Raw genomic sequence first — 27,551 nt, 5'->3', positions numbered from 1 at the left:
TAAATCTCACAAAGATGCTATCTGAGAATGGCAAAATGACAGAGATCATGCAGGTTAAATCCACCAAGGCTATCAGCTCGGAAGCTAATAAATGTGCTAAAAATGATCACCTAAGGCCTAAAGCACTAGTTCTCAAAACTAAACAGATGTTCTTGTTAAAAACTGTTAGACAATTTCTTGAGCCCTACCCCAGACCTAGTGAATCAAAAACGCTGAATCAGGCCCTCCGGGTTAATTCTGATCCACGTTAAATCTGAGAACCACTTCCGCAAACTACATGAATATATTCAGAAATGAGGAGAAAGTGTCTGACAAATTTTTGGTATAAATTAAAGCTTAAGAAATGTGAACATCCTAATAAAAAAAAATAAATAAATAAAAATTAAGAGTTTTTAGAGTAACAAAAATTAGAAGACACTAAATTATACCTTAATGTCTATTATTTTTTTGTAGCAGCTGAGATATAATCTTCATACCATACAATTAACACTTTAAAAAAATTTAATGGTTTTAGACTATTCATGGAGTTGTGCAACCGTCATCACAGTCAATATGATATTCCGTCACTCTAAAAAGAAACCCGGTACCTTTCAGTAACTCTCCCTTAACTCTCCAGCCCACAGCCCTAAGCACTGATTAATGTATTTTCTGTATCTGTGGATTTACCTAATCTGGACACTTTATGTAAACAGAATCACAAAATCTGAGGTCTTTTGTGTTTTTGAGGTTTGCCCATGTTGATGACGATCAACGCATTATCCCTCCACGTGGCTGAACATTCCACATTTTATTCCTCTATTAATAACCATCAGAGCTGTTTCCACCTTTTGGCTATTACGAATGATGGTGCTATGAACATCTATGCACAAGTTTCATGGGGACATCCGTTTTCACCTCTCTTGGTAACATACCTAGGAGAGGAATTGCCAGGTCAAATGGTAACTCCACATTTAACCATTTAATGAACCAAAAGAATGTCCTCTTGAAGTGACTGCCCCATTTTACATTCCCACCAGCAGCCTATTTGAGTTTTAATTTCACATCCTCACCAACACTTATCTAACTTCTTGATTCTAGCCATGTCGATGGATGTTAAGTGGTGTCTCACTGTGTTTTGATTTGCATTTCCCTAATGACTAATGACATGAAGCATCTTTTCAGGTGCATGTTGGCCATTTGTATAACTTCCTTGGAATCCTGTCTATTCAGGTCCTTTGAACATTTTTAATTAGGTCATTTATATTCTTATTGAGTTGTAATAATTCTTTATATGTTCTATTTACAAGTCTCTCATCAGATATACGATTGGCAAATATTTCTTCCCAATCTGTGGGTTGTGTTTTCAATTTCTTGTTAGAGTCCTTTAAAGCAAAATGTTTACGAGTTTTGTTAAATGTCTCTTGAAAAAATATCAGCTCTGAATTCACTATTTAATGCTAATTATAATTAAGAGACTGGATATTAACATATGGAAAACTTTCAGTTTATACTGTGGAAGTTGTACTAGATTGGGAAAGATAAAGTTCACACACTACCGCGACACGGGAGCAACATATCTGAACTGTCAAAACAGTATTTGGAATAAGTTTTTTAAACATAAAAAGCAATGGTTCTGTGACAACTCTGCCACCACCTATAATATTAACTTATCACTTTCAGTGTATGAAAGGCAATCAGAAATACAGAAAACATGAAATCAATAGAAATGAATAGACGGCTTTATACTTTTAATTTCTTTAAAATATTGTATACTCCACAAGGATAATTTTCCTTCATACGCAAAATGCAGATCTCCAATGTTATTGGGGACTCAAGAAGGCAGCATAATGATGTTCTGTGAAAAAGGAAAACCAGTTTTGGATATCTTGGAAAGCCAGAAGAAGAGCAGAAACCGAGTGGGTTTAAGTGCCTACGAAACAAACTGGAGATCAGGACATCAGACGCATTTTCTTCTAAGGAAAAACGTAGGACATGAAATAGCAGTAAAGAAACTGGCACAGACAGAGGAGCAGACTGGCAGGCTGGCAGATGGACAGAAAGGAAGGCAAGCAGACAGGCACTCAGGAAGAAAAGCAGACAGAGGGACAAGTAGCAGAGATTCTCTTCAACACACTGTCTAACGGTCCAAAGCAAGCAAGGTGCTACATCAAGAGCTGACATGAGAGAGAGAAGCAAAGACCTGCCCCTCAGAAAGTTAACAGTCCACTTGTGAAGACAATGCACAAGAGAGTCAGGATGATAAAGAAATGCTGACTAAAAACGCCCAGAAGCCTAAGATACTTGATTGGTACTTGATCCAGTAGGCAACGGTGACGCCTTCAAAGCCACTGAATAGGAAAAATAAGAACCTAAATAAATGAATGTAAAGATGGCATACAGGAGACACACAAAGAGAAAATTATCAGAGATAGGCAGATAAATCTGAGAACTACAACTGCCTAGGAGAGGGTTAGTACCTAGAAGAGATTTGTTGGGATAGGAAAGAGACATGGATGAGAATCAGTAAAGAAAAACTGACAATAGCTGAGAATAGATCTCTGTAAGGTTGAGAAAAAAAGACTGGGGGGTTAAGAATGGCTTCAAAGAAAGAGCCTTAGTGAATGACAGAAGAGGTAAGTCCACAGGAGCTCTGATTTTAAGAGAAAGAGAAGGTAGTTTCAAACTTGCTGAGTAAGGGCCATATATAGAAATATCCAATAGAGAGCATATTTTATGCCAAGAATAATAAAGCTGACATCCGTTTAGCAATTTGAAAGCAAATCTTAATCCAATGTGGAAAGTTAACAGCTAAAACAATTCTATTAAATTTAGTCCCCCATGAAAAAATTCCATACTGTTTAATTAAAATGATTTATTGCCTTTCTCCAAGCATAGTTATAAAGCAAAATTGGGGAGCAAAGGGGAAGAGGTGATACACAGTTTAAAAGCATTACTTTATATGTTGACTGCAGATTGGAAGCAGATAAAAACTGAAGGGAGAAATAAATGCGGCCTCCATTTGACATTAATGAGGCCACTTAGAACCCTGATTCCTTCTCATAATCACTCTCCATGCAACTCTAATGAATTTAAGTCTCATGAAAAGTCCTCTCACTTTATTTGCTACTATATAATGCTTATCTCTAAAAGCTCAAAGGAACATTAGTTCATTCATCCTTATTAAATCTGTTCAGGAAAGATCCTATTTTCTTGAAAAAATAAGAACTAAAAAAATGTTTGAAATTGGAAAATGCTCTCTAGCTCATCCAGATGTGGAAGTTTGTTTTTGTTGTTGTGGCACATTGAGAAATATTTGTATTTCTCCCTTTCCAATACTGGTTATCTACTAAAGATTTATTTCCTAGATATTCATGAGTAAAAATATTTTTTCCATTTTTTAAAATTTCCTTTGGTAGTATTAACATAATAATTATTAGTTAATTTAAGAAAGTTTCCAATAGCTTCTTTAAAAAAAGTACCTCTGTCATCTATTATGTCATCTATGGCACCAAAATAAAATCTTAGTCACTCGAAATAACAAGCTCAGTAAATAAAAATGGGCAAGAAATCTAACCAGAAAACTAACCAGAAAAACTAACCAGAAAAACTAACCAGAAAAATGACTAATTTCATAAATTAATAAAACTAACCAGAAAAATGACTAATTTCATAAATTAATAAAAAATAAAAGCACATCTGATTATCAATGTTATAAGAAGTTAATGTAAGTGGCAAATGTTTCTTCTCACTTTTATTTACAGTACTAAAGCTGAAAATATGCTATTTGGAAAGGTCAAATGAAATAAAGACAGTATCCAATTAGTCAATCAAGGATAATACTCTCCTAGTCTAATACACCAAACATCAATCAGATACCATCTTCAGGCTGTCTTGATATATCTAAGAAAAAAAAAAGAGTCCTGGTAACAACAAAAAGTTCAGCAATATTCTTCTATATACATTTTTAAGTTCATTCAATTTTACATTTTTAATTCCATAGCTGTAAATAAATTATTTCTCTCTAACTTTTCCTCTCTTATTTTGCTGACATATATACTATCAGTTTACCTTAAAATAAGCTACAGAACTATGCTGGTAGCATTCATTAAACAGAAAGAAGTTCAATTAACTACTAATAATTTTTACTTTCACTTGAAATGCTAAATTTACTTAAGTGACATTATCCATGTACCATAATAATTTTCTTTTAATTTTGATTCAAAATTGAATAAAAAGCAAGTGAATCATCATTAGTTCCATAGATAAAAAGGAAAGAAAGAGTAGACACCATCAATAGTATGATAACATAAAATTGTTAAAGAGAGAAAGAAAATGCTCACCAGTACCCAAAGGTAAATTTTACATTAACTCTAAAGCTGAAATGCTAACAAAGTTGTTTTCTATACTATACTGAAATATATTCATTAAGCACTTCCAGTTTGTTCTAAAAAGTACTGGACAAGTATCAAAAGTCTTCATATAAAATAATTAGAAAATATTTCTGGCATAATAAGTACCATATGGTAAATATAATTGAAACCCACCTGAATGGTAAAAGATCTCCAAATACCAAAATCAACACTCAAAATATGAAGTCTCATTAGTGCAGAGATAGACTAAATAGAGAATAGATAAAATCTTCACCAAGTTGTTTTCATACTAATTGGGAGTTTGACAATTATGATTAATAACTTCTAAAGTGAGGTTAGCAGAAAAATCTTCTAGCTTGCTGAAAATACACAATTACTCAAAGCTCACAACTAAAAATTTTTTACAATACAGGTATTACATAGCTCAATCTTTCTTCCAGAAACTTAAATGCCAATTGTGTTTAATAAAGAATAAAATCTAAACATTCATACCACGACTTCGAGTTCTGCTAAACTGAATGAATAGTAGAGAAAGAACTCCTCCACATCTGCTTAGCTACGATAATTCACTGTTGTATGCTTATGGAGCGTTAACAGATGTCACAGATTAGCGGACATTTGGTCGTGTCCGAAATGTCCACAGAGACATTTGGTCCAATCAAAAACATCCACGATCATATTTGGTCCACGCCAATGGTTCTGTCAAAAACATCCACTCTTAGAAAATATCCCTGGATCAGTGAGCCTATAACAATTATTTATACTTTCGGTCTACAGAATTAGTACGCAAGAAATACTATCATGTTTTACTGATCCAGTAATTGTGTTGTGGCTGTACTGCCAACAAAAAACCTTCTTGCTGCGGTAGCCGAGCCAGTAATGGCACATGTCAAGAACCAAATATCAAGGACCTTTTGGCATGGGCCAAATGCCTCCATGGACATTTTGGACAGGACCAAATGTCCTGCAAGGCGGATATGATATAAAAATCATTTTCTACAAGTAGAAGCTCCAAACCATTTCTAAACCGCATTTAACCACACTTTTGTAGAGTAATACATACACAGACTTGTTGTTAAATGTAAAAAGATTATTTTCTATTTACAGAAAGAAAAGTTTGCATATTCTATTTATTTTTCTCCCGTGGATGAAAGAAGTGTTTCTATAAAGCCCAGAAAGCAGATATACCGATTGGTTTTTATACTCTGAGAAGATAAACAATTCATGTCTCTAACTATAATTTTATTATCGCTGGGGAAAAAAATACTAATTTTAGACTAATTTGTAACATTAACATGTTTTATTTTTTACTTTTTTATTTAAGTCAAGATATAAAAATGTACAAATGAAATGAAAGCTATTATGGAGGTCTCTTCTAAAAATGTCCCATAAAAACCAGAAACAGTGTTGCATTTGAAATATTATGATAATATTCCTATCTCCTTTCCAACAATGAGATGGTATTTTATTGAACCAGCAGGAGTTTTAAAATACAGTACTTCAGATGCCTATTGAATGTTATGACTAAAAGCTTATTTTCTCAAGGACATCTTTGATTTAGTCATAATTTAGATTAATAAAATTTTAAAATAAGGAAAAATAAAACTAATAGTCCTGCCTACATAATCGAAGCAAAAGAGAATCTGGTTAATTTAAGCATATGCGAATGGCTAAGCCATATGGATAAGAAGGAACAATTAAATAAATCTCTTGGGTTAAATACATAGTTGTTTAAGTTGGCATATTTATATTTGTGGAAATCCTTAATTTTGCTTTCTCTTCGCATTTACATCCATATTCCTACAAATCTTTTCTCCTCTCTCCAAGATAAGCCCAGCCTATTTCCAGTCAGTGCAGAGGTAATGCCCCTTTTGTTACATCTGCAAAGTTCTACATGCTGTTGAATATGAAGAATACACAATGCTGTGAATGATTAACTGCCAGTGATACCCCAGGAAAATGGCTGAAATTATGAAATGCATCATTATAACCAAGATGTATAAAGTAATCATAAAACAAAAAGACTGGCTTGGGTGTGTAACCAGTGATAAGTTATATATTCAATAAACATTTGTCTAATGAATTATCCAGAGGCTGGTAACAATAAGTGCATTTTAAACACAGTGTTTACCAATTTATTTTTTTTTAACATAACCAAAATTTGCTGAGAATTGAAAAAATTCAATGCACCTTAGTTATCTTCTACGGTGTCCTCTTGTAAACTCGTGAGAACATCCCAAAGATATATCATACTGCTGCTGAGCAAGTCAAAACACTTCGGTGTTCTTAAAGGGAATGACAGAATACAGGAAGGGAAGGTGCATTTTTTTGACACTTGATCTTCAATGTAAGATTACAGAACAATTCTATTTGAATGGCAGAAATATAATTTCAAAAATATATATTCTGGATGATTCTTTTCTATCAACTTCTATTACTTGCAAAGTGTTTTACACATAGGATAGATGAATTTCAACTTCAGGATGAAAGAATTTAAAATATTTTTATTTGTTTGTTTATTTATTTGGCGAGGCAACCCTTGGTTGACCTCACAGATTGCAAGGACCTTGTCAGCTTACAATTCCGTATTTTTTATTTTTTACGCCTACAGCACCTGATTGACCTAGGTGGTCCCCCATCCAAGTACTAACCAGGCCCGACTCTGCTTAGCTTCTGAGATCAGATGGGACCGGGCTTGTTCAGGGAGGTATGGCCGTAGACTAAAATATTTTATAATACTAAATTCTTACAGTCATTCATTTATGACTTACTGGGGAGAAGACATCATTTTTTCCCCCTTTTTCACTATTTAAGTTGCATAGGGAAGAAGGAAGAGAGGAAGGAAGGGTGGGTGTGAGGGAGGGAGGTTGTACCTTTTAGAAGATAGGTTTGGTTAGTATATCTTGGCTGATTTCACTAACCCACTTCATTTGCTGTCCTTAGAATCTGGTGAACATTTTTTCCCAATAAAGCTAAATCAATGAGTCCTCACTTCAGAAAAACCACTAAAGTGTGTGTGTGTGTGCGCGCGCGCGTGTGTGTGTATTTGTATTAACACAGCAAAAGTTGATATTTTTCTATGTAAGTATTCAAAAGAAAGTAACATTTCTTAAACACTTTTATTAACAAATAATATGGGTGTTCCCAAATCAGAAACACAAAACTATAAAAACAAACAAAATAATAGTATGCATGGGAACAACTTTTCTCTTTCTTTCTAAACACATTTAAGTTTTTTTAGAAGCTACTGCCCTCTTCTCCATCTAATACACCCTCCTGTCCCTGGTGGTCCTACTTAGAACCAACATACAGTTTCAATAAGAGCCCAGTGGTGGGATCTTCAATCTCTCATTTATCACTCTATGAACCAGTCTAGTGCAAGAGAGCTGGTCACTGTACTGCAAACAGGCCACATCCTATTCAGAAGAGAAAAGAATTCCCTTTAAGGTTGTCCTTAGTGTGAAATGACCTACAGAAGACCCAGACTGAAGTTTATAATGGTCCCAAAGCAATTCAATGACTCTTTCTAAAAGGTGTTTTAGAAGAAGAGCAAATTCTTCTCATCTTTATAAAGGGCAAGAGATTAATGCCCAGAATAATTATAGATAACTGAGTATCTAAATTTGTGTTTTAATCTATTTGGTCTATACTTTTTTCTGTATCTGTTTAAGGTATCCAAAATTGATTTCCCAAGCTCTAATTATTATATCCATCGAATTAATATTTAATACATAGATTATTCCCACCATTTTTCTGAAGTCAGTGAAATATCGTCTGTAAACAAAGGGGGACCAATATCAGTCTCAGGCTACAGCACTGAATCCCAGTCAAGTTCATTGCCTACCAGTAACTGATTGGAGCTACGACATAGTAAGGAATGATCAAGACTGCCTATAGGAATATCTGGAGCCAGACTTATAAATAAAAAGGACCTTTGAGATCAATGCTGTTCTATAGAGAACAGAGAGCTGAACAATTTGCAACTTGCCAAGAAGTCTTGTATAAAACTGTACTAGTTTGCTAGGACTTACATAGCAAAATACCAGACTGGGTGACTTAAACAACAGAAATTTATTTTCTCACAGTCCTGGAGACTAGAAGTTCAAGATAAAGGTGTCAGCAGGGCTGGTTCCTAAGGCCTCTCTCCTTGCCTTGCAGATGGCCGCCTCTCGCTGTCCTCACGTGGACTTTTCTCTGTGAGAATCATCCCTGGTGTCTCGTCTTCTAAGGACACCAATTCTATTTCTGTAGGTCCCCACTTTATAACCCCATTTAACTAACTTACCTCTCTAAAGGCACCATCTCAAAATATTATCGCTTTAGGTTTAAGGCTTCAGCATGTGATTTGATGTGAAAACAATTCAGCCACAACAATAATACACTTTTATTTGCAGGGCATATTATGACATTTATATACAATGGGACTGTGTACGTCAGATACCACGTCATAAGCACTCACAGGGCCGGCGTCTTTCTCACTGATATCTCAGTTCTTTTATGCTGCTTGATACGGATAATGCTCAAAAAATATAGATGAAAAAAGGAAATAAAATAATGTTTTTTTTGTTTTTTTGTTTTTGCCTCTCAGCAAACACAGTAGAAAATGTAATGTTATGAAACTTGATATTTAAATATGACTTCTCTGTTTTAGAATATCACATGTAATAGCTTATATAAAGTACTATGGAATCAGAAGTATAGTGGAAAATTTATAAATGCATTTCAAAAATAAAGTACTTGAAATTTTGGTGACAATTTCCTAAATGCCTATAATGTTGATTACTGAAACAAAACATAAAGCAACACAGCACAAAGGCATAAGAGTGAATCATGGGAAAGAAAGTAACACAGAGGTCCCTACTATCTGACAATGTTTGCGTTATAATGCTCAACATGGTATAAGATCTAATTCAGCAGAAATGCACCATCATCTTGGGGATGGGAGTACCAGGTCTCTGGCATTATAGCAAACATGATGTGTTTTACTCTCTGCCACTAATGTATTAAAATATCTCAAATATTTAAATAATCTTTTTATCATCACTAAACTTGTCTGTATGACTGGGATAGGTCTTTTCTGCCAGCCTTATTTACAGAGACCACAACTTAAACATAATGTTTTGTTTAATGGACCTGAACCAAGTATGCAAATTGCTCATCAGATCTTTGGCTCAATGTTCTCTCAAATGTGTTCAAAGTGTAAGTTTTGTGAAACACTAAGCACAGAAAATGACGCAAATAGTGTCAATTTGGTAGTTCAATAAACTGTGATAAGCCTAACGAACACGAGATTCTTAAGTCTAACGACTAAGCTACTCACTACTAGGACAGATGGCTCCCAGATTGTCCCAACTAAAATTCAGATATCCTAAAATCCAGCATTTTCCAAGCTAACGTATCTGCTAGGTCTTTGCCAAGATGCATCTAAATGACAAAAATGTACAGGATATCCTACCTATCCAGGCAGTCATAACCAGCAAAGTCTTAAAAGCTAAATTCATGATAACTAGGTAGCAAAGGGGCCTCACGAGGGGGGGGGTCGCTGTTTCCCATCCATGGCGATGCTGCCCTGAGATGTAGCAAACAATCCACATCGTTTAGTTCCACCGAAGACGTTTAAAACAGCACTTCCGTTCCCCACAGCTCCTCTCTGACTAGCTTGGACCAGTGTTTTACCCTACGATTTCCACGGCCCCCAATGGTGCCCCATCCAGTTTGTTCCAAACATCGCCAGGAAATGTTGGGCGCAGACGGAACACAGACCAGATTCCCTCTCAGCTGGACGAGTGTCCCAGCCAGGCAGCACAGACAGTAAGCACACCCTCTCTCCTGTCTCTCAGGGGCACCTTCTTCCCAAAGAACCTGAGCAGCTACTACCTTAAACGAAAAGCTCGGAGGCTAGTACTCCAAAAAACGTTCAAGTTATTTTTTAATCTACACTCGCACACAGATAGTAACCAGTGGAATATTCTTTAACTCATCTGTATTCCATTAATTACCATAACCTCAAAAATAAACATCTGGATGTAGCCTTGAAAAGACCCATTGCAAGGGAGAAACGACTACGCAATGTGGAACGAAACTTCATACACACAGACACACAAATACTGACCCGCACGTACCAGTCTGCGGGGTTTACACTTTACAGCAGGGCCACGGCAGGAAAAAGGCCCGACGTCTCCACATTGTCAAGGGCACGGCTCCCTCTGCCAGGTGGGAGAAACTGAGGTCGAGCGGAGCCGCCTCTCCAAAGCCCTCCCCGTCCCGTTCAGAAGTCCCCCAGACTAACTGAGTAGCCGTACGCTAGAACTGACATGGAGAAAAGCCACCACGGAGGAACTGTCGGTTCTCATTAACAACGCCCTGCAAGGAGCCGCCGATCGTGACCACGTCGTCTCAGACGAGGCCCTGACACTAAGACCCGAGGACCTGGACCGGGAGAATGAGACCGCGCCTTCCGAAGGCTGGACACCGACAGCTACGAGAAAAGAGACACAAATGCTGAAGTCACCTCCGGGTGACTGACCCGAAGACGATGTTTTACTCGTGTTTCCTAGGTTTAGGTCGTAGTCCACCAGATGGCCAGTGTAGAGATAGAATCCTTTGGGTTTTGGTTTGGTTTTGTTACGTTTACTTTGTTTCACTAAGAAGACCACACCACAAAACCCTGGGCTCTCTAGCAAGGACAGCGATTAATAATATGCTTATTATACTCTTCTAATTAACCACACATCAGGCTAACCTCATTGAGGCTTAATATCAGGCAAAAAAAAAAAAAAGTGTGTGTGTAAATTAAACATGGAGCAAATGTAAGTGAATGAATGTGTATATGTATAAGTATGCGCACGCGCGCGCGCACACACACACACACACACATAGCCATACTAACTTGAAAGCCATTTTCTGGCTACATTAAAAGCTGACATACCAGTTAGGACACAGATCTAAATGGCATAAAGAACCAAGTTAAACAGTCAGTTAAAATGTCTATACTAGCTGCCATAAAGCATACAAAGTCACATGGCCGGCAATCACCATTTTAGGGGCATTTTCCTATTTAGTAGTAGCATTTCATCTACTACCCTGATAGTCAAAAGTACATATAAAAGTCATTTTGAGGAAAATAGTTAAAAAAATACAAGGATAAAACAAATAATGAAGGGAATATAGTTAATGAGGACCAACACTTTTTCATTAAACCGTAATGTTTTAAATTTTTTCAAAGCATACATATTTCTATAATTAAAGATGGAAATCTAAGGGAAAACTAAAGCATTCTTAAAAAGCATTTTTATGTTCTCAAAAATAGGTTTAATCTACAATTCTCACAAAGATTATTTTAAAGAAAAGAGCTTCCCAAGTATTACAATAAAAATATGATAAATCTCTTTAGTCACAAATGTTAGAAGAGCATTGCTTAATTGCATAATTTTATATCCTTCCGTGTCATAAAGGATGTACCTTACCATAATACCTTAATGAACAGAGAGGATATATTCTAATGACACATCTCTTAGCACATCAACTGCCAAAGTCATAAAACCATAGAGTCAAAAAAGAAGTACATTCCTGTACATGAGTATGAGTATGAGGAAAGAAGGATTGATTAATAAAAATATTGGTTCTGATTGGTTGTACCAAGAAATAACATAAGCATCTGAGAGTCATAGGGCGAAGGAAAAAAAAATGAGTGATGGAGTTCAGGTTCGGCAAAAATAGAAACGGGACCCAACTTAGGCTGAGGACCAAAGACAAATCTAGGAGAGAGAGAGACAGAGAGCGCGCACCAGCGCACAAGCCCTGCTGTCTGCTGATTCGCACCAGGGCAAGAGGACCCTCCAGAATCCAGAAAGCATTAAAGCAGACACTGATCTTAGGCAACTGCCAAGATGACCTACAACGGTGACCTCCAGGCTAGTGTCACGGGAACTAAACGAAACAACATCTTCAGCTAAGCACTTTGCATTCGTTTTCAAGAAGCTTATCCTCGAGCAGACAGAAGGAGACATTTACAAATAACAGGAACACCGCAGAAATACTGGGGAGAAAATCTATGCCTACTTGGGCAAGCTAAGGAAGTCTTCCTTCACAAAAGGTGACATTTGACTTGGACTTTAATGAGTGAGTGAAAGTTTACAAGACGAGTAGGAAAAAATCTATTTAGGAGGTAGGGAAGTGGAGGGGGACACGAACAGATGGCAGTCCTAGCATATTGATCATTAAATACATAGAAAGGGGTAGTAGTGGGAGATGAGGCCAGAGATAACACTATATTAGAAACAGATTCTTAAAATACACACACACACACACACCAGGACTAGCCATTCCAGAGTCAGCGTTAGGAATGACCCAAGGTGATTTCAAAGTTTCAAAGCTATTATCAAAACACAGGTTTCCCTTGAAATTCCTCTAGCAGGGATAATGTATAAAAATAGATATAATGGGATTAAAATATTGATCAATGCCGAGCATTCTAAAGGATACCAATTAACTCAACCAATATACACATAAACATGGCAGACATTTATCTTAGTTTAATGAGAATAAACAACACTGGATGCCAGAAGTAAAGTAATGAGGCCCCACAGAATTAAGAAGTGGGAGTAGAAAAAAGAAAAAAAAACTTTACATAATAATTTGTTAACTTTGGTTGAGCTTAACATCAAATAATCAGGTAAAAAAGAGACTTACAGAGTCCTGGGTACATAGTTTCTCAAGGAAAAGGAGTAGTGCAACAAAACTACTATTGAAGCAAGTGCTTTATAGCAGATTTCTCCTTTATTTAAAACTGGAATCTGGTAGCAACACTGATCACTAGCACACGATCAGTGTAATTAGAGGAGCAAGTCACAGATCTATTAGAAGCCCTTATTCGAGTAAGGTGATTTCGTTTAAAGACAAAAACATACAGACATGAGCTAAGTAGATTCAATTAATCAAACACTACAATAAATTCAGCTATTAAGAAGCGGGAATAGAGCAAGTTCAATCTCGGGACTTGTGGCTCGAAGAGCTTCTCAGGCCTCCATCAGGAACAGGCTGCCCCGTGCTCCCCTCTCAATTCCGGCCGTAACTGAGAGCCCCCAATTACTTCCCCAACTTCTCGTCCGATACCTGACACGGAAAGGCACCAGCAGGTATCAGCCAATTACAAACAGAGCAGAAGGGAAAACTGATGCCATAAAACCAAAGACCTGCTTATATTTCAATTCATAGAATGCCACATGTGCTTCTCTTTAACCTCTAAGACCTGCCGGATTGGTCAAATGTTTTATGACATAAGCTTTACCCAAAACGAACCAGAGTGCACTGCCTATGGCCTGATGTGACTGCAAGTTGGTTACCAGAGAACTAAAAAAGAAATCAAAGTAATTCCTTACTAGAGGGGAAAAAAGTGTCACACTGTAGATAAACACCTGACATTAACATACTATGATGACTGACTTATAATCTAATTAACACGATCACCACTGTTCTTTGGGTCATATGGAAAGGCTATGAACTTAGGTTAAAAATGAGGACACACTTTAAGAAGTTAGCTCCTAGAAACCTGAAATATGGTCAATCTACGTCACCTTATCCCAGGTAAGCGAATGTCTGCTTAGGATGCCTACTTCTGTTTTCACTTTTATGTAGCTCAGCGATCTCTCCTACTTACTGTCTTTGACGACCCTGGAAAACCTGGCATCCCCAAGTTGAGAAAAACTATCTTATAACAAGAAATAATTAGAGCCATTCAAATGCAATCATTATTTTTTTTACTCATCACATTGTATTTCAGGGTAAGAAATATTTACAGGAAGAGAAAGCTTAACCGAAAAAAAAAAAAAGGTTAAGAAATCTAAGGGTAATATCCATTCGCAAATGTCAATAATCTGATAGTCACAGAAAAGTCAGACACCAGCTATACTTCTGTCTACCTATGTACTTATTTTATATATCTATATTTAATTGAGTATACAAAAATGCTGGAACAGGTAGGGATATATGTAACCAAGAAAATCATTGAAACTTCATGAGGTATTAAAAGGAAAATACATTTTAAAACTTCTATCATTTTAAACTCCCTTGAATCCCTTCTTTAGTCATTTAAATTTCATAACATGTCAATTAAATATTGTAGAAAGAAACTAAAAAATAAACCATCAAAGTAGTCTTTCCCTGAAACGAACCTCAGAAAATACCTACTCAACAGAAGCCTTTGTCATAGGTTCAGGTTAAACTATCAATTTTATATATGAAACTTATACAACACAGCAGCCTTTAAATATTTCTCCATTTCGTTTAACAGCCCAGCTTTCACCCCAATTTCTGCTCCTCACAATCTGCACATCCACAGAAGTTACAGAAAATGTGGCACGTATCAGCTCAAGAGCAACAGGCGTGGCAGCCTCCAGCCTGCACTTCCTGCATGAAATCCCAAACCACAATTCTGTCTTCCCTCCCAAACCCCCAACGCTGCCCCATACTGCTTTCTAGGCCTCTCTCTTTTGTTCAAATCAACAACTCAAGCTCGAAGTTTCCCTATTTTATTGATTTTTCTTGGAAAAGAAACACAAACATAAAACGACGGGTTCTGTTATGACAATCACCCTTTCTTCAGTATTTATTAACAAATCTGCTTTTTACAATGATGAATGGCTCCGGAAAGCCGAGAATTATCCTAGAGGTATATATGAAAGAACTTAACATTTCTATAACCTTGTTACTTTGGAAATGAGAATTATCTAACCATTTTGTACACATGAAACCTTAGATATCTTTCATCCTCTTCATGTAAACAGACGACCGACCAAGCGTTTTGTTGTTGTTGTTGTTTTTAATCAAATGATTTGATATTTTAATCAAATGATTAGTTGCTTCCTATCAGGCATGGGACTTCTTCAAATCAAATTCCCTACAGGAAAACTAATAATATGAGGAATTTCAGTCAGCTCAAAAACGTACATCCTTTTATATAATGTACAAAATAGGCCCCTCATCCCCCCAAATGTGAAACTTCTTAAGATGCAGTTTTCATTATCCAGGGTTTCCAGCAGTTCCTATCAATGATTATTTTGTGTTTCTACTGTTTGCAATAAAACACAGTGGCTCACACACTCTCCTAAAAATATAATAAAACCTTATCTAAGTCCAGGTAAAAGGATGTACCTAATCACTACTTTGGTATTTATTAGCAACATAAACCATGCTAAGTTTGCTCTTTCACTTGTTATCACTGAGCAATGACGTGCCAGACACAGCACTAGGCACTGGAGATAAAGAGACACAAAAGACTTTACGGCTTTCTGGCAGCCAAACCACTACCTAACTACAGTGAGCCAGCAGTGAGTGCTATGAAAGATATATTAATGGTCAAATGATGTTCCAACATGGAGGGGCAATGTTTGTACAATTACAACGTGAAATTTTAAGCTGGTGAACTTAAAGATGGCTAAATATAGAACACAGAGTTTTCATCCTAATTATCCTGGACAAGGAAAATATTTTACACAAAATCATTTGTAATGATTTATTCCCTCTGGTATTACAATTACCTCTGTCTAGAAAATAAGCTTATTAACATGTTTGCATTCTGAGAGACAAAACCTTACATGGAGAATACTAAAGAATTCTGAGATAATAAGAGAGGATCAGGAATATGCATCGATATATCGAGTTCTTCTGCTTATCTATAATTTGGTCTACGACTTACATTGATAACGTCACAGAAGAAAACCTTTAAAAAAACCCTCAAGATTTCATGGAAGAAGAGCAGAGGTTCAAAACAGCAAATGATACTTATTATTTTCTACCTTCGAGTTAATTCAATAAAATCAAAGGATAATATTAAAAAGTTAATAAAGCCTGTTTCTTGCACGAAACCTCACAAAAGTATTAATTCTGTGAAACGATTCCACTTTTAACTATATTTTTTAGCATCCCTAGAGATTCAACATACTGGCAACTTGTCTTTGTTTAATTTTGCAAATCTGGTCACCTTGCAGATATCTTATTATTGAAGGCTGGGACAAGTGAGATTTATGGATACTTCCTGCTGTCACTGGTGCCAAAACATTTACACTCAAGGAAATACTTGTTGAGCACTCAGGATTAACACCCACGCAGCAGTGCTGAAATACAGCAGAGTGGGGCTATGTCGCAATTCTATCTTTGGGGATCCATGCTGAGGAAACCACATCTACAAACGGGCTGAGAGCCAATGATGGATTCTTCTGATAATTCGACAATGAAGCATCTTATCTTGAAATCCACGTTTTGGTATATTTAGGTTCCAGGTTATTTAACAAGTCATGTTCATCAATCCCCCAAAAAGTAAGAAAGTAAAGAAATATAAACACTAATTAAGATTACCTTTGCTCCAAAGATGACGAAAACATTTATCCAAAGGCAGATTCAGAATCACAAGGCAGTATTTCAAATTTCCTATGGAAAAAAAAGGAAGTAAAATAAGTTGATTGAGTCTTTTATTTTCCTCATGAGTCTAGAATTATGCTCTACTAGTCCAGATTTTCTATCTACACAGAGCTAAATTTCAACTACAGTTAATTTCTCATATCTTAATTTTATTTTTCTCTTACCTTAATTTTAAAAGACACCATAGATTAGCTGTATCTACTTTATTCAATATCTGTCACATTACTATATTGCTGAGGAATTTATTACAAAAATAATTTATCATATAAACAATTGGGTATGCTTCTTTTCATGCATTTTACCTGTTCCCAATAAAATTACAGACTTCTGCATAAAGTAATCATTGCAAAAGAACTGAGCAGTTTAAAGATATTCTTTGACACATATTGAAGATAATACAAATTCTACCATAGCATAATCACACAAGAAATTCGCAGAACTGATCCCTTGTCCCTCTTAGAAATGGATCTTAATGAGCTTCAAATACAATCTAACTAGCACTGACAAGAACTTTAGTCAGATGGGTACTAGATTTATTGAGGTGATCATTCATAAGTTATATGAATGTCTAATCGCTATGTTGTATACCTGAAACTAATATAATATTGTATGCCAACTGTAATTGAAAAAAAAAAGCATTAAAAATAAAATAAGAACTTTAGTGCAGGTAGGGAGAAAGGGAAAGAGATTATAAAGAGACATGAACAGGGATTTATATCAATTATCACAAACGAAGAATCTGCCCATAAGTATATAAAGCAGTGAATCTCAACCTCATTGTATATGAGTCACAGATTGAAAAAAAAAAACCCAATAAAAATTATAATTTTTTATAAATAAATATAAATGGGTTGCTTTTTTAACTGATATGGTGTGAGTTTTTTAAAAAGGATTAAAGACCAGTACTATAAGAGAAAATACATTGAAATGAAACACAATTTGCAATAGAAAAAAATTTACTGAAATGCATTAGCAAGTTATCAAGGGTTTATGACCTCTGTTTAAAAAAAATACTGGAACTCAGATAAAAATCAATATTGGCCAAAACACATGCCAGTCATTATACATAATATCTATTTTGTTAGAGGACAAAAAACCATTATTATAAATCTCTCATCCCTGAAAGTATTTCAATTAAATAATGAAAACTCTAGGGCATTGAGTTTCATTTTCATATTGCACAAACTTCTATATTTAAGAGCAGGATATTTCTTTAAGTGTGCACAGGGAAATCAAAACTATCAAGTCGATTCGTTCTTTGAGGAAATAAATTGCATGTGGACAAAGCAGAACTATTAAAAAGCTCTGAACAAATATTTCATACTGAAGTCTATCACAATAATCAAATTAGCAATGGACTAAAAATTGGTAACTCATATATAGGAAATTGCTACAGAGAAAGTAAACAGAGTAGACATAAACAGATACTTCCCTGCAAAATCTCTCTTGCCTCCCATCCTACCACCAAAAGTGACCATTTGATCTACTTCAGGACGCCCCTTCCACTGGTAAAGCGTCCTGGATCGGATGATATATTAGACGGTCACTCTGCCCTACCACAACTTTAGATCCCATATCTCAGTTTCGGTCTTCATTCAGCAAAATTCACTTCAATGGGTTTTCATCCCACTGCTTCCTGGAAATAACTATTGTCAGGGTCATCGACAGCCATCTATTCTGAAAATCAATGACTGTATCTCAATTCTCATCTCGGCCAACGCATTTCAGTAGCACAACAGAGTAGGTCGCTTCTTGCATCCTTTCCTTCCCGAATCGTGTTCTTCCCTTACTTTGTGGAAACCACTGTCTGCAGGGTCTCCTGCTGTCTCACTGGCCACTCCTTTCCAGTCTCCTCTTCTACTGACTCCTCGCCTGAGCAGAAAGCCCTCAATAAATATTTGTTGCATAAACTTTGAGTATCCTCAGCTTCTGTACCAGAAGTGCTCTAGGTGTGTGTCCTTGGGCCTCGTCTTAATGGACATCAACTGCCCTAAGTAATGCCCTGTAGCCTGTGGCTTCACATACTACCTACGGTGATGGCTTCCACAGTCCTGTCTCTGACCTCAGGCTCTCTTCTTAAACTCCCGAACTGTACGTTAAATGGCCCACTTAACAACTCCGCTTAGGTATGTGACAGACACCTCAAACTTAACATGCCCCAAATCAAACTCCTGTTCACGCTTTCTTCATCCTCACCTGCTCCTTCCACTCTTGCCCGTACTGGTACCGACTTCTCCGGTGATAACCCATTCACGTGAACATTTTTCATCTCCAGATTTTATCACACGGCCCTGTAACTGGCCTTGCTTCTTCCACATTTGTCCCCCCTCCACACAGCAGCCAGATGGGTCCTGTTAAAATATAGTCGGATCGAAGCATCTCTCTCTGCAAAACCCTCCACTGACTTCCCTTCAGTAAAAGTCAAGTTTCTAACAAATCATCTAAAAGGCCCTTTGTGATCTCACTGTTCTTTCTCCCCACTTTATCTTGTCTTCCCTCGCTCTGTCCTCCCACTGCCTCCCTCTGTAACGTACACGCTAGCTTCCTTGATGCTCCTCAGACAGACCAAGAACGATTCCATCTTTCACATTTTTACTTTAGCCAAACGCTCGGGAGACGCCTTTCTCAGACTAGATGCATATTATGCAAAATCTTCCAGGAAGGGTACTAGAAAAGACAGCAACAAAAACTATTCATTTTGCCTTAAAACAGCTAACTGATGTTTGGATCATTATAACTCAAGAACAATCTAAAGAAAGTGAAGACAATTCACAGAAGTCCAACTATGTAATTAAAGCGTTTGGAAATATTTTATTTGAAAATAGATTAAGCTTTTTCAAGCTAAACGGATATTTATATTTACTACCTTTTTAGGAAAGAAAGAAATCCATGCAACATGACATTGAGCCCTAGAAACCTGGGCGCATATCTAGCTACTGCCACTCAACCATGCAGGTGGAAAGTGTAAATAGATTCTGAAAGGGTAAGTCAATTTCCATTCCAGAGCATTACCTCCAACGATGCAGTGGGAATTGGCCTGTCCAAGTTCGGTAACCCGAGCATTATATAAGCTATGCCACTAAAACCAAAATGCCCCAATAAATACTCAAGGGAATCCACATATGCTAGAAATGCATGTCAGTTCAGAAAAAAAGAACATTCTGCATTTTCTATAAAGAGGGGGAAATAGGGAAGGCGGGTTAAGTCTGACGAAGCTTTGAGTCTTTGACGTAAAGGAGAAGACTACGTCAAGAAATGTTCTTTCTCTTCCCCCTTGCAAAGGTCAGCCATATCCGCGTTCCCAATGAACACACGCTCACCACGACCTGAATGAGGGAAGCCAAGTTCTTAGTCTCGGCACACTGGCCGACAGAGTTCAAGGCTGCTGCATGGGCCATCCCTGGCCAGCTGCTGACAGAGTTCAAGGCTGCTCCATGGGCCGTCCCTGGCCCTACTGACCCGGGCCACAACGAAGTGTGTTTCCCTTCAGTCAGTAAAACCAGTCCCTGCCCAGCAAACTGTAGATGTAATGTCACAACCCTAAGGGCTCATCATAAAGTACCAAAGAATTGCGGTCCCTCACATCGGTTTTGACATGTTGACGGCCGGGCCCACAGCAGTGCTCACACTTTAAAGTCGGTTTACAATGTCTCCTGGAGGCAGAACGCTTGTCAGTATGGCAAGTGCTTCCCACACCGAGGGCCTGCCTTCATCCTCAGGCTGCTCCCGCAGCCTCAACCCACTTCCGACCACCTCGAAGGTGCAGCGTCCCTTTCACTGGGCAGCAGCAGGTGGGCCAGAGAGGCTCGGTGGGCCAGGAAGTACTCCCTTTCCGAATACTCTCTCGAGAGCTCGTGCTGGTTTGGTTGAGTGATAAGTGTTCCGGGGGTAGGTGGGCTTCAAAGCACCATGGGCTTCACACACAACTCTTTTTAAATTGATACTGACTACGTAGCACACTATCATGGGATCAAAGTATTTCTGAATAAAATTGAAGTCTTTTTGTTTTTTAAAAAAAGAAAATACATACATTTAAATTCAAGATAACTGTGTACTATGAACTAATTCTGATTACATACGGAGTCCATCATATCAAGTCAAACCCACAATGGAGAAAATCTTACTGAACTCAGGGCAGGTGAATATCTCCATCTCATGGGCACTGTGGGCTTTTAGAGGATTCGGAGGAGGCCCTAACATCAGCACGCAGAGCTGTGACACCAATCAGTGGTGTGCTCTAGGTCACAAGAAGTGCCTGACACACAGCACCTAGTGGCTCTCACACAGTTCCCGGTGAAGTAAACACAACAAAGCAGGTTCCCTACCGCTGCTTTTCTTTTTTCATAGACATGATATATACACAAGAGTCTCAATATCCACGGGGTTTTTTTGTTAATAGAGAAAGAATGGAAATGACCCATGAGCACTGGATTATACTACATCTCACACAGTAGAACAGCTCTGCATTATCTGATACAGAAAAACCTCCAAACAGAAATAAGTAGAAAAAGCAAGGTGTGAATAAATGATGTTACAAAACCATATGTATAAAAAATTTTTAAAAAAATACATATATATATATATTTTTGCGAATACCAAGAATATCTATCAAAGAGGAAAACTGTTAGCTGGAACACCAAAATATAAGGGAGCATTACTTTTTACCTGTTTATCTTTTTTATCTTGTGGATTTGGTACCCTGTGCTTATATTATTTTTTTAAAAAAAGTGAAATAATAGTTTAAATGATAAAAAGAAAAGAACCTATCCCAGGCAATGTGCCCGACACCAAAGATGATGATGGCCAACATCTTTAAATACCACATTAGATTACAACGAAGAATTATTAAAATAAAAGGTCGTTTGGGTTTCAGAGTAAAAATTAAAAGCAGATAACTTGTAAAACACTATCTAGCATTCTGTCCTCCCCAAATCCTCAAGAAATGTATGTTAATTAGACTGAGCTTTAGATTTTTTTTAAGAAGCAAGAGGAAGTGACTTACAATGGGATTTTCAGGACAGGGAAGGGCGATGCCTTTCACTGTACTTTAAAGAACAAAATGTAGAGGTTTTTTTCCCCCCAACTGAAATATGTTATAGAGAACTCAGAAAACATTCATTCTTCAAAGCTCAGGGTAAGATTTTTACAAGTCGGTGTTACACTTAAGAATTTACCACGTCCCAATTCCCAAGTCCATTAGTATTTTCATGCTTCTCTCACATAGAACATTTCTCTCCATCAATAGTTACCAGAAATGAACACAGAAAAAAAGGTGTAACATGTTAAAACGTAGGAGAATGAGGAAAAAAGGGGAGAAGGAAATCATTAACTTTTCTTGTATACGACTTTATAGCATATAAACACTTAAATCTAGTCTGTACTACATTCAAAAGCTTGTTTAAAAAGAGGTTAGAAAGGAGAATTTGTGAGCAAATTCATTAATCATTCTCACCCATAAACTATAGTATTTAATTTTTTCTGCTAATAATTGTTATATACTTCTCATTTAAAAAGTTTATACACTTTAGGTGTGCAGGGAAAAAAAAGTTACTCATCACTTTAATCTTCAAAATTTAGCCTAGCCCTTGGCATGAAGAAGTCAATAAATAAGTATTTTTAACTTGAACTTTAAAAACATTCATTGTGCTATTCCCTGTATCACTAAAACAGTTACCCCCAAAACTAAGCATACACACATGTATGCCAGCTTAGAACATTCTAACGTTATAATGGTTAACTGTCTTCCCAGTTCATCTTCAAGGCTTTCTACATCTTACAAGTTGCTTCTAATGTCACCGTATCTTGTGTGAACCAAAACACAATCTTAGAACATTTTTTTTATATAAAGAACCACAATAAGCTCAATGTAGGTGTCCGTCACTTAACGACTAATGTCCATTTCCAAATCAGCTACAAACTGAATTCTATTTCTAGGGCATGGATTCTCAAGGCGGGGAGAAACACTCCAAAGATGGACTGGCCAGTTAATAATAACGTTTACAGTCAAGTTGCAAATGCCTAGAAGGTTTCCATCTGACCACTCCTCCACCCCCACACACACTCGGAAATGATGTGGGCCCACGGGAGGGGGCACACAGACACAGTAAGGCAGCTGTTTTCCTCCCCTTCCCCATCAGAACACAGATGAAATGGTTCTAATATCCTGGGCACACATGCATAAACCCGATTATAACTTTACCTCTTTCTGTGCCTTTCAAGGAAGCATATCGGAATGTAAGGGAGTCCCAATAACATTCCAAGGTGATAAATAGTAGCAAATTTACACGGTGAACCTCGGGCCCAAAGAGATAAGGGTAGGGGAAGCCCTGATTTCGAGCCTTTGCCAATTTCTATGCTGTCAGTACCTCGCCATGGCCAATCTCAAGCTAACAAATGGCTCGTACATTTGCTAAGTATTTAGCATTCAGTTGGAGAATTTCTTTAGCAGCCACTGCTTTTGAAAAAGAATAATGCTAGGATCCCTATATTTCTGGTAACACCTTAATAGCGAAAACACAGTTCTTTAGTTCTCAACTATATAAATGAAATTCTAATAACTATTTTAATCTTAAAATGCTAATACAATAAAAAAAAGTCATTATTCCAGAACAGTGGTAAGTGTCACAGAACAGTCATTCTAGTAACTGAGAAAGGTAGGAATGCCCCTGCTGGGAGAGGCGGTGCATTCCAGAGAAAACACCATGCACAAAAAAAGGGCAAACACACTACTCCAGTTGGTCGACACTCTGGGGAAAAGGTGGTGATAAAAGTAATAAACCAAGCAATCCTTTAGATTCTAGTGGCTGTAATACACTGGTCACCTGCTTAAGCAAACCAGTCCTAAGCCAGAGTCAATTTTAAGTGCACTCTCCTCTACGAAATTTAAGAACAACCAATCACGAACAGCCAAGTAGCCTTTCCCAAATGAGGTACCTGCTTAAGCTATCACCAGTCAAAGAATTTCCTTGCATTGCTTCCCGAGTCTGCCCTACAAATGCCTATTGCCTGGCTCGTGTGCCAGGGACACTCCTAACCAGGGTGGGTTTGGCACTGCCTGATTCAAACAGATGCTTATTCAAATAAACTCTCGAAAATCTTAATGTGTCTCTGTTTATCTTTTAACTAAGGTAATGGCAGAGTGCAGGGTGGCAGCCACATAGTAAAATGTATTTTGGACCATTTTAAGTAGCAATCACTAGTTTACCTTCCCTCCCCAGCCTGAGATTCTGAAGAATAGAATAATTGATTTTTATTCTTAATCTCCATTCTGATATGGCTATTATTGGCCTTATTGTTTAGAGCAATGTCAACATGTTTCAGATAGATGAAGGTGGTGAATGTCTTTAGACTTGACTTACTAAAATTAAAAGTAAATAGTTTTTAACATTATTTTTGTTAATTAACTCGTTCTTCAGCATTATGATTCAGCAGGCAGGATTTCTAAAATTAAAGACTTCTCAAACAAGCTAAAAAGACTTGTGAATTAGATTATGAATGAAATCTAAAGAAGACAGATTAAATCTGTCCCCAAATGTAAAAGCCAAAGAATTCATCCCATTAGCATCTGAATAATAAGTGCCAACACAGCAAGCTGTCATGGAAACTCCTGGCAGGTCCTTCCTTTGAGCACAGACAAGGTAGGGATGAGTGAGAGATAATTAGAGCTCTCATTTCCCCAGGTATTGCCAGCCCAAAGAAAATAATAAAGTGCTATTATTTTACTACACAGCAAGTCACACTGTTCCATAAACTCTAATACAATAACTTCTTATATAAGGTAATGTTTACTGAATGCTTACTGTTTATCAAATACTGACATTCTCCCCCTCTAGGAAAGAAGCTCAAAGAGGACAAAAATTGTTATTCTCTTATTCACTGATGTATCCTCAGTGCCTGGCACAGGGTAGACGCTCCATAAGTATGCACTGAATACATATATAGGAAGAAAAACACAAGTTAGAAATCTGAAGTATTGTACATGCACTACAAATGATGGGGGAAATCCTATTACTTTTTTTTTTTCATTTTGCCAAAGAGAAAATTAAAGCTTGAGAAGCAATTGAAAATTTTCACACCAAAGCCTCTGCCTTGAATCTGTGGGCTGCCCCCTCCAGACCGATGGGGACTCCTACCTGTGACACCATTCATGCAAATCCCAAGAGTCTGAGTTTCCAGCAGGATAACAGACTGCCTATGCGCCCTGAAAGAAACAGAGACTAGACGGGAAAATTAAAGGAACTTCAGGGATAAAGGGCAATTCTGGTAGAGATTCTAGCAGTTAAGGGTCCTGTTGTTTGAGTGTCTTCAATTTTCTTGTTTACTAATGTTAAGTAAAGCTTCCTTTTTATACTATTTTTTTCTTCTATCAACCTTTGATTCTCAAATTAAATGTAATGAATATAATGATTTTTAAAGTAATATTTGTTTCATAAAATCTAAGCCAGAGCCTTATCAAAAAGTTTCAAATATGCTTCTTTCAAAGAGCCTCACGCAAAACAAAGCACAAAGTAGCAGCTCGATAAATATCAACTGAAATACACAGAACAATTTTTTACTGATTCACTTTGAAATTCTGTATATGTAGATGAATCCCCTTTTATTTTATTTTTTGATGAATCTCCTTTTAAAGTGATCACATATATGAAGGTAAATTTATTTTTGAATAGAAAAATATATTAATTTTTTTAAAATAAAGGGCCAGGTAAATTGGGGGGAAAAAAGTGGGTCATTTCTAAACCCCTAGGTGTGTTAACATTCCAAGAGAGACTGGTACACATAAAGTTAAAAATAAAGAAAATGAAGAGAATGCATGGGAGATGAGGATTACTTCACACATAGATATATGACTTAGTACATGGGGCCCCTACAAAGGCTAAAAGGATTTCAGGAAAACCAAAAAAATAATTTTACTTGCATAGACTCACGGTAGGTAACTGTTTAACTACTGTGGCTACTGTGGATTTTTCATATTACAGGTCCTTTTTCAACTCTTCCTGACTTTTGGACTTCATGTTCATCTCTGCATTGTCCAATGTAGCAAGAATCCTGCTAAGTCAGTTTAACCAGCAGCCCACCCTCGGCATCCGATTGTCCTGCTCGTCTGATAGGGTTCCTCACGCTCCACATCCCCACCACGCCCCCACCGCTGCTGGCCGCTGACCATCTTGGCTGAACATCCTGGCCCCGGGCCTGCCTTCAGAGAGATTCCGTCATCCTGGCCCCGGCCTGCCCTCACAGAGGTTCCGTTAGGTCAGTTTAGCCAGAATCCCCTTACCCTTGAGGTTTCTTCTTGGTAATTTTCCATCCGCTGACCCCTCCCTGCTCCTTGGCTATGCCTTCCCACTTGCCCATACTGCATCCAGAGTCCAGTCCCATCTCCCCCACTGCTGCCATGGCCCTCCCTGAATAAAGTCTTCCTCGCTGTGCTTTTAACAAGTGTCAGCTAAACAAGTAATTTTTTTCTTTAACACTTTCAATATTTTTTTTTCTTTAACACTTATTAAGAGAAAGTGAAAATTTTAAGAATCCTTATGTAGGAGCATGTTTATTCATTCAAGGACTTCCTCCTTTTTCTGAACAACTTTTTAATAGAGGAAGAAACAAAAAGAGTAGCAGGCGAAGAATCCAGCATAAGAAAACACAAAAGTTTGCGGTCAGAAATTTCAGCGAGGCCATAATGACTGAAAAAATGTGGCATACCTGCAAAAGATGTTGATGAAACTATATATAACAGAGCTCAGATGAGTCTGAATCAGCTTTGGGGAGAAGGATTAGACACGCAGTAATTAGGCTTACTGGTAAATGTCTGTTTAAATTAGTACAAACACATAACCATTATGAAAGAGAAATAAAAACTATGTGCAGGCCCATCTCCAGGTTAAATTTATTTTTTTCTCAGTACCATGGGTCAGGTCAGGGAGAGAAGGGGAAAATATCTGCATTAGGAACCCCAAAGCAACATAAAAGAAATCGCAGACCGATTCTTCATCTTGACGGCCAAACGGGAAACTCTCACAAGGACAAACGAACTGAATCTAACCTCCAAATAATATAACGGGTTTCTCTATTACAGCTCTCCTATACGTTCTCATTAATTCTCCTCTGCAGATCAAGCTGAAATACACACACACACAACGCTGGCCTCTGTTCCCTTTCTGCCACAATTAGCCGAACCTGGGCTCTATGGCGTCTGGAAGACATCTATCTACCTGCAGCACTCAACGAATAATAAAATGTTCAACAACTATCTGTAGCTCTTTAAAAGTCAGTTTATTCGGCACTTGTTCTACTGTGCCTGGCATTTTCATGAGCTTAGCGTAAGGCTCACTGAGGACAGAAACCGCCCTCAGACAACCCAGAGGTAAGCAGGAGACAGATGCGTACCATCAGGTCGTGTGAGAGAAATAAAGTGAGTAAAACGAGAGTGAGAATAAACCTAGGACTGGCATGTGTGGCCTCTGGGCCAAGTTTATTCTGAAAATTTTTGCCAAAATCAGTATTACTCTAAAGAGTTAAATAATTCCTATCCATTTCTTAATATATAACTACCACTAACTGTTTTGAATAAATTTAAAATTACATTCGAATAAAAAGTTATGAAATGGATTCATTCAAATTTAAAATTAAGTTATTTGAAAGAATTAGAGAAAGCAGGTAAGTTCCATGTACTTAAATCACATCCAACCATCATATTTAACGGGATCTTTTCAAATACCCCACTGTTAACAATATGCCCTCTAACATGGATTAACTTCCAATCACGAGGCCTGCCTTGGAGAGGATGTC

The 27,551-nt window shown here is 37.3% G+C and overlaps 1 protein-coding gene and 1 pseudogene across 11 annotated transcripts in view; both read right to left on the bottom strand.

Moving 5' to 3' along the window:
* The window catches only part of TPK1 (thiamin pyrophosphokinase 1), a 278,577-nt gene that overhangs the window by 205,843 nt on the left and 45,183 nt on the right, over positions 1-27,551 (bottom strand). For 4 of the 11 annotated variants that reach the window (XM_039861312.1, XM_039861320.1, XM_039861313.1 and 1 more), the window contains exon 3: positions 16,704-16,775. The exons of 2 other annotated variants lie outside the window; for them this stretch is intronic. In XM_039861312.1, the coding sequence (XP_039717246.1) occupies positions 16,704-16,775 (72 nt within the window). Of the gene's footprint in view, positions 1-16,703; positions 16,776-18,962; positions 19,408-27,551 lie in introns of those variants that run through there. 5 more of the 11 variants (XM_039861319.1, XM_039861314.1, XM_039861317.1 and 2 more) reach the window with 5 other exon arrangements.
* LOC120601580 (uncharacterized) lies at positions 6,952-7,070 on the bottom strand (annotated as a pseudogene).

The sequence above is a fragment of the Pteropus medius genome, unplaced genomic scaffold, assembly GCF_902729225.1.
Source record: "Pteropus medius unplaced genomic scaffold, Ma_sr-lr_union100, whole genome shotgun sequence".
NCBI classification, from domain to species: Eukaryota; Metazoa; Chordata; class Mammalia; order Chiroptera; family Pteropodidae; genus Pteropus; species Pteropus medius.
This window is presented reverse-complemented; position numbering and strand designations above follow the sequence as displayed.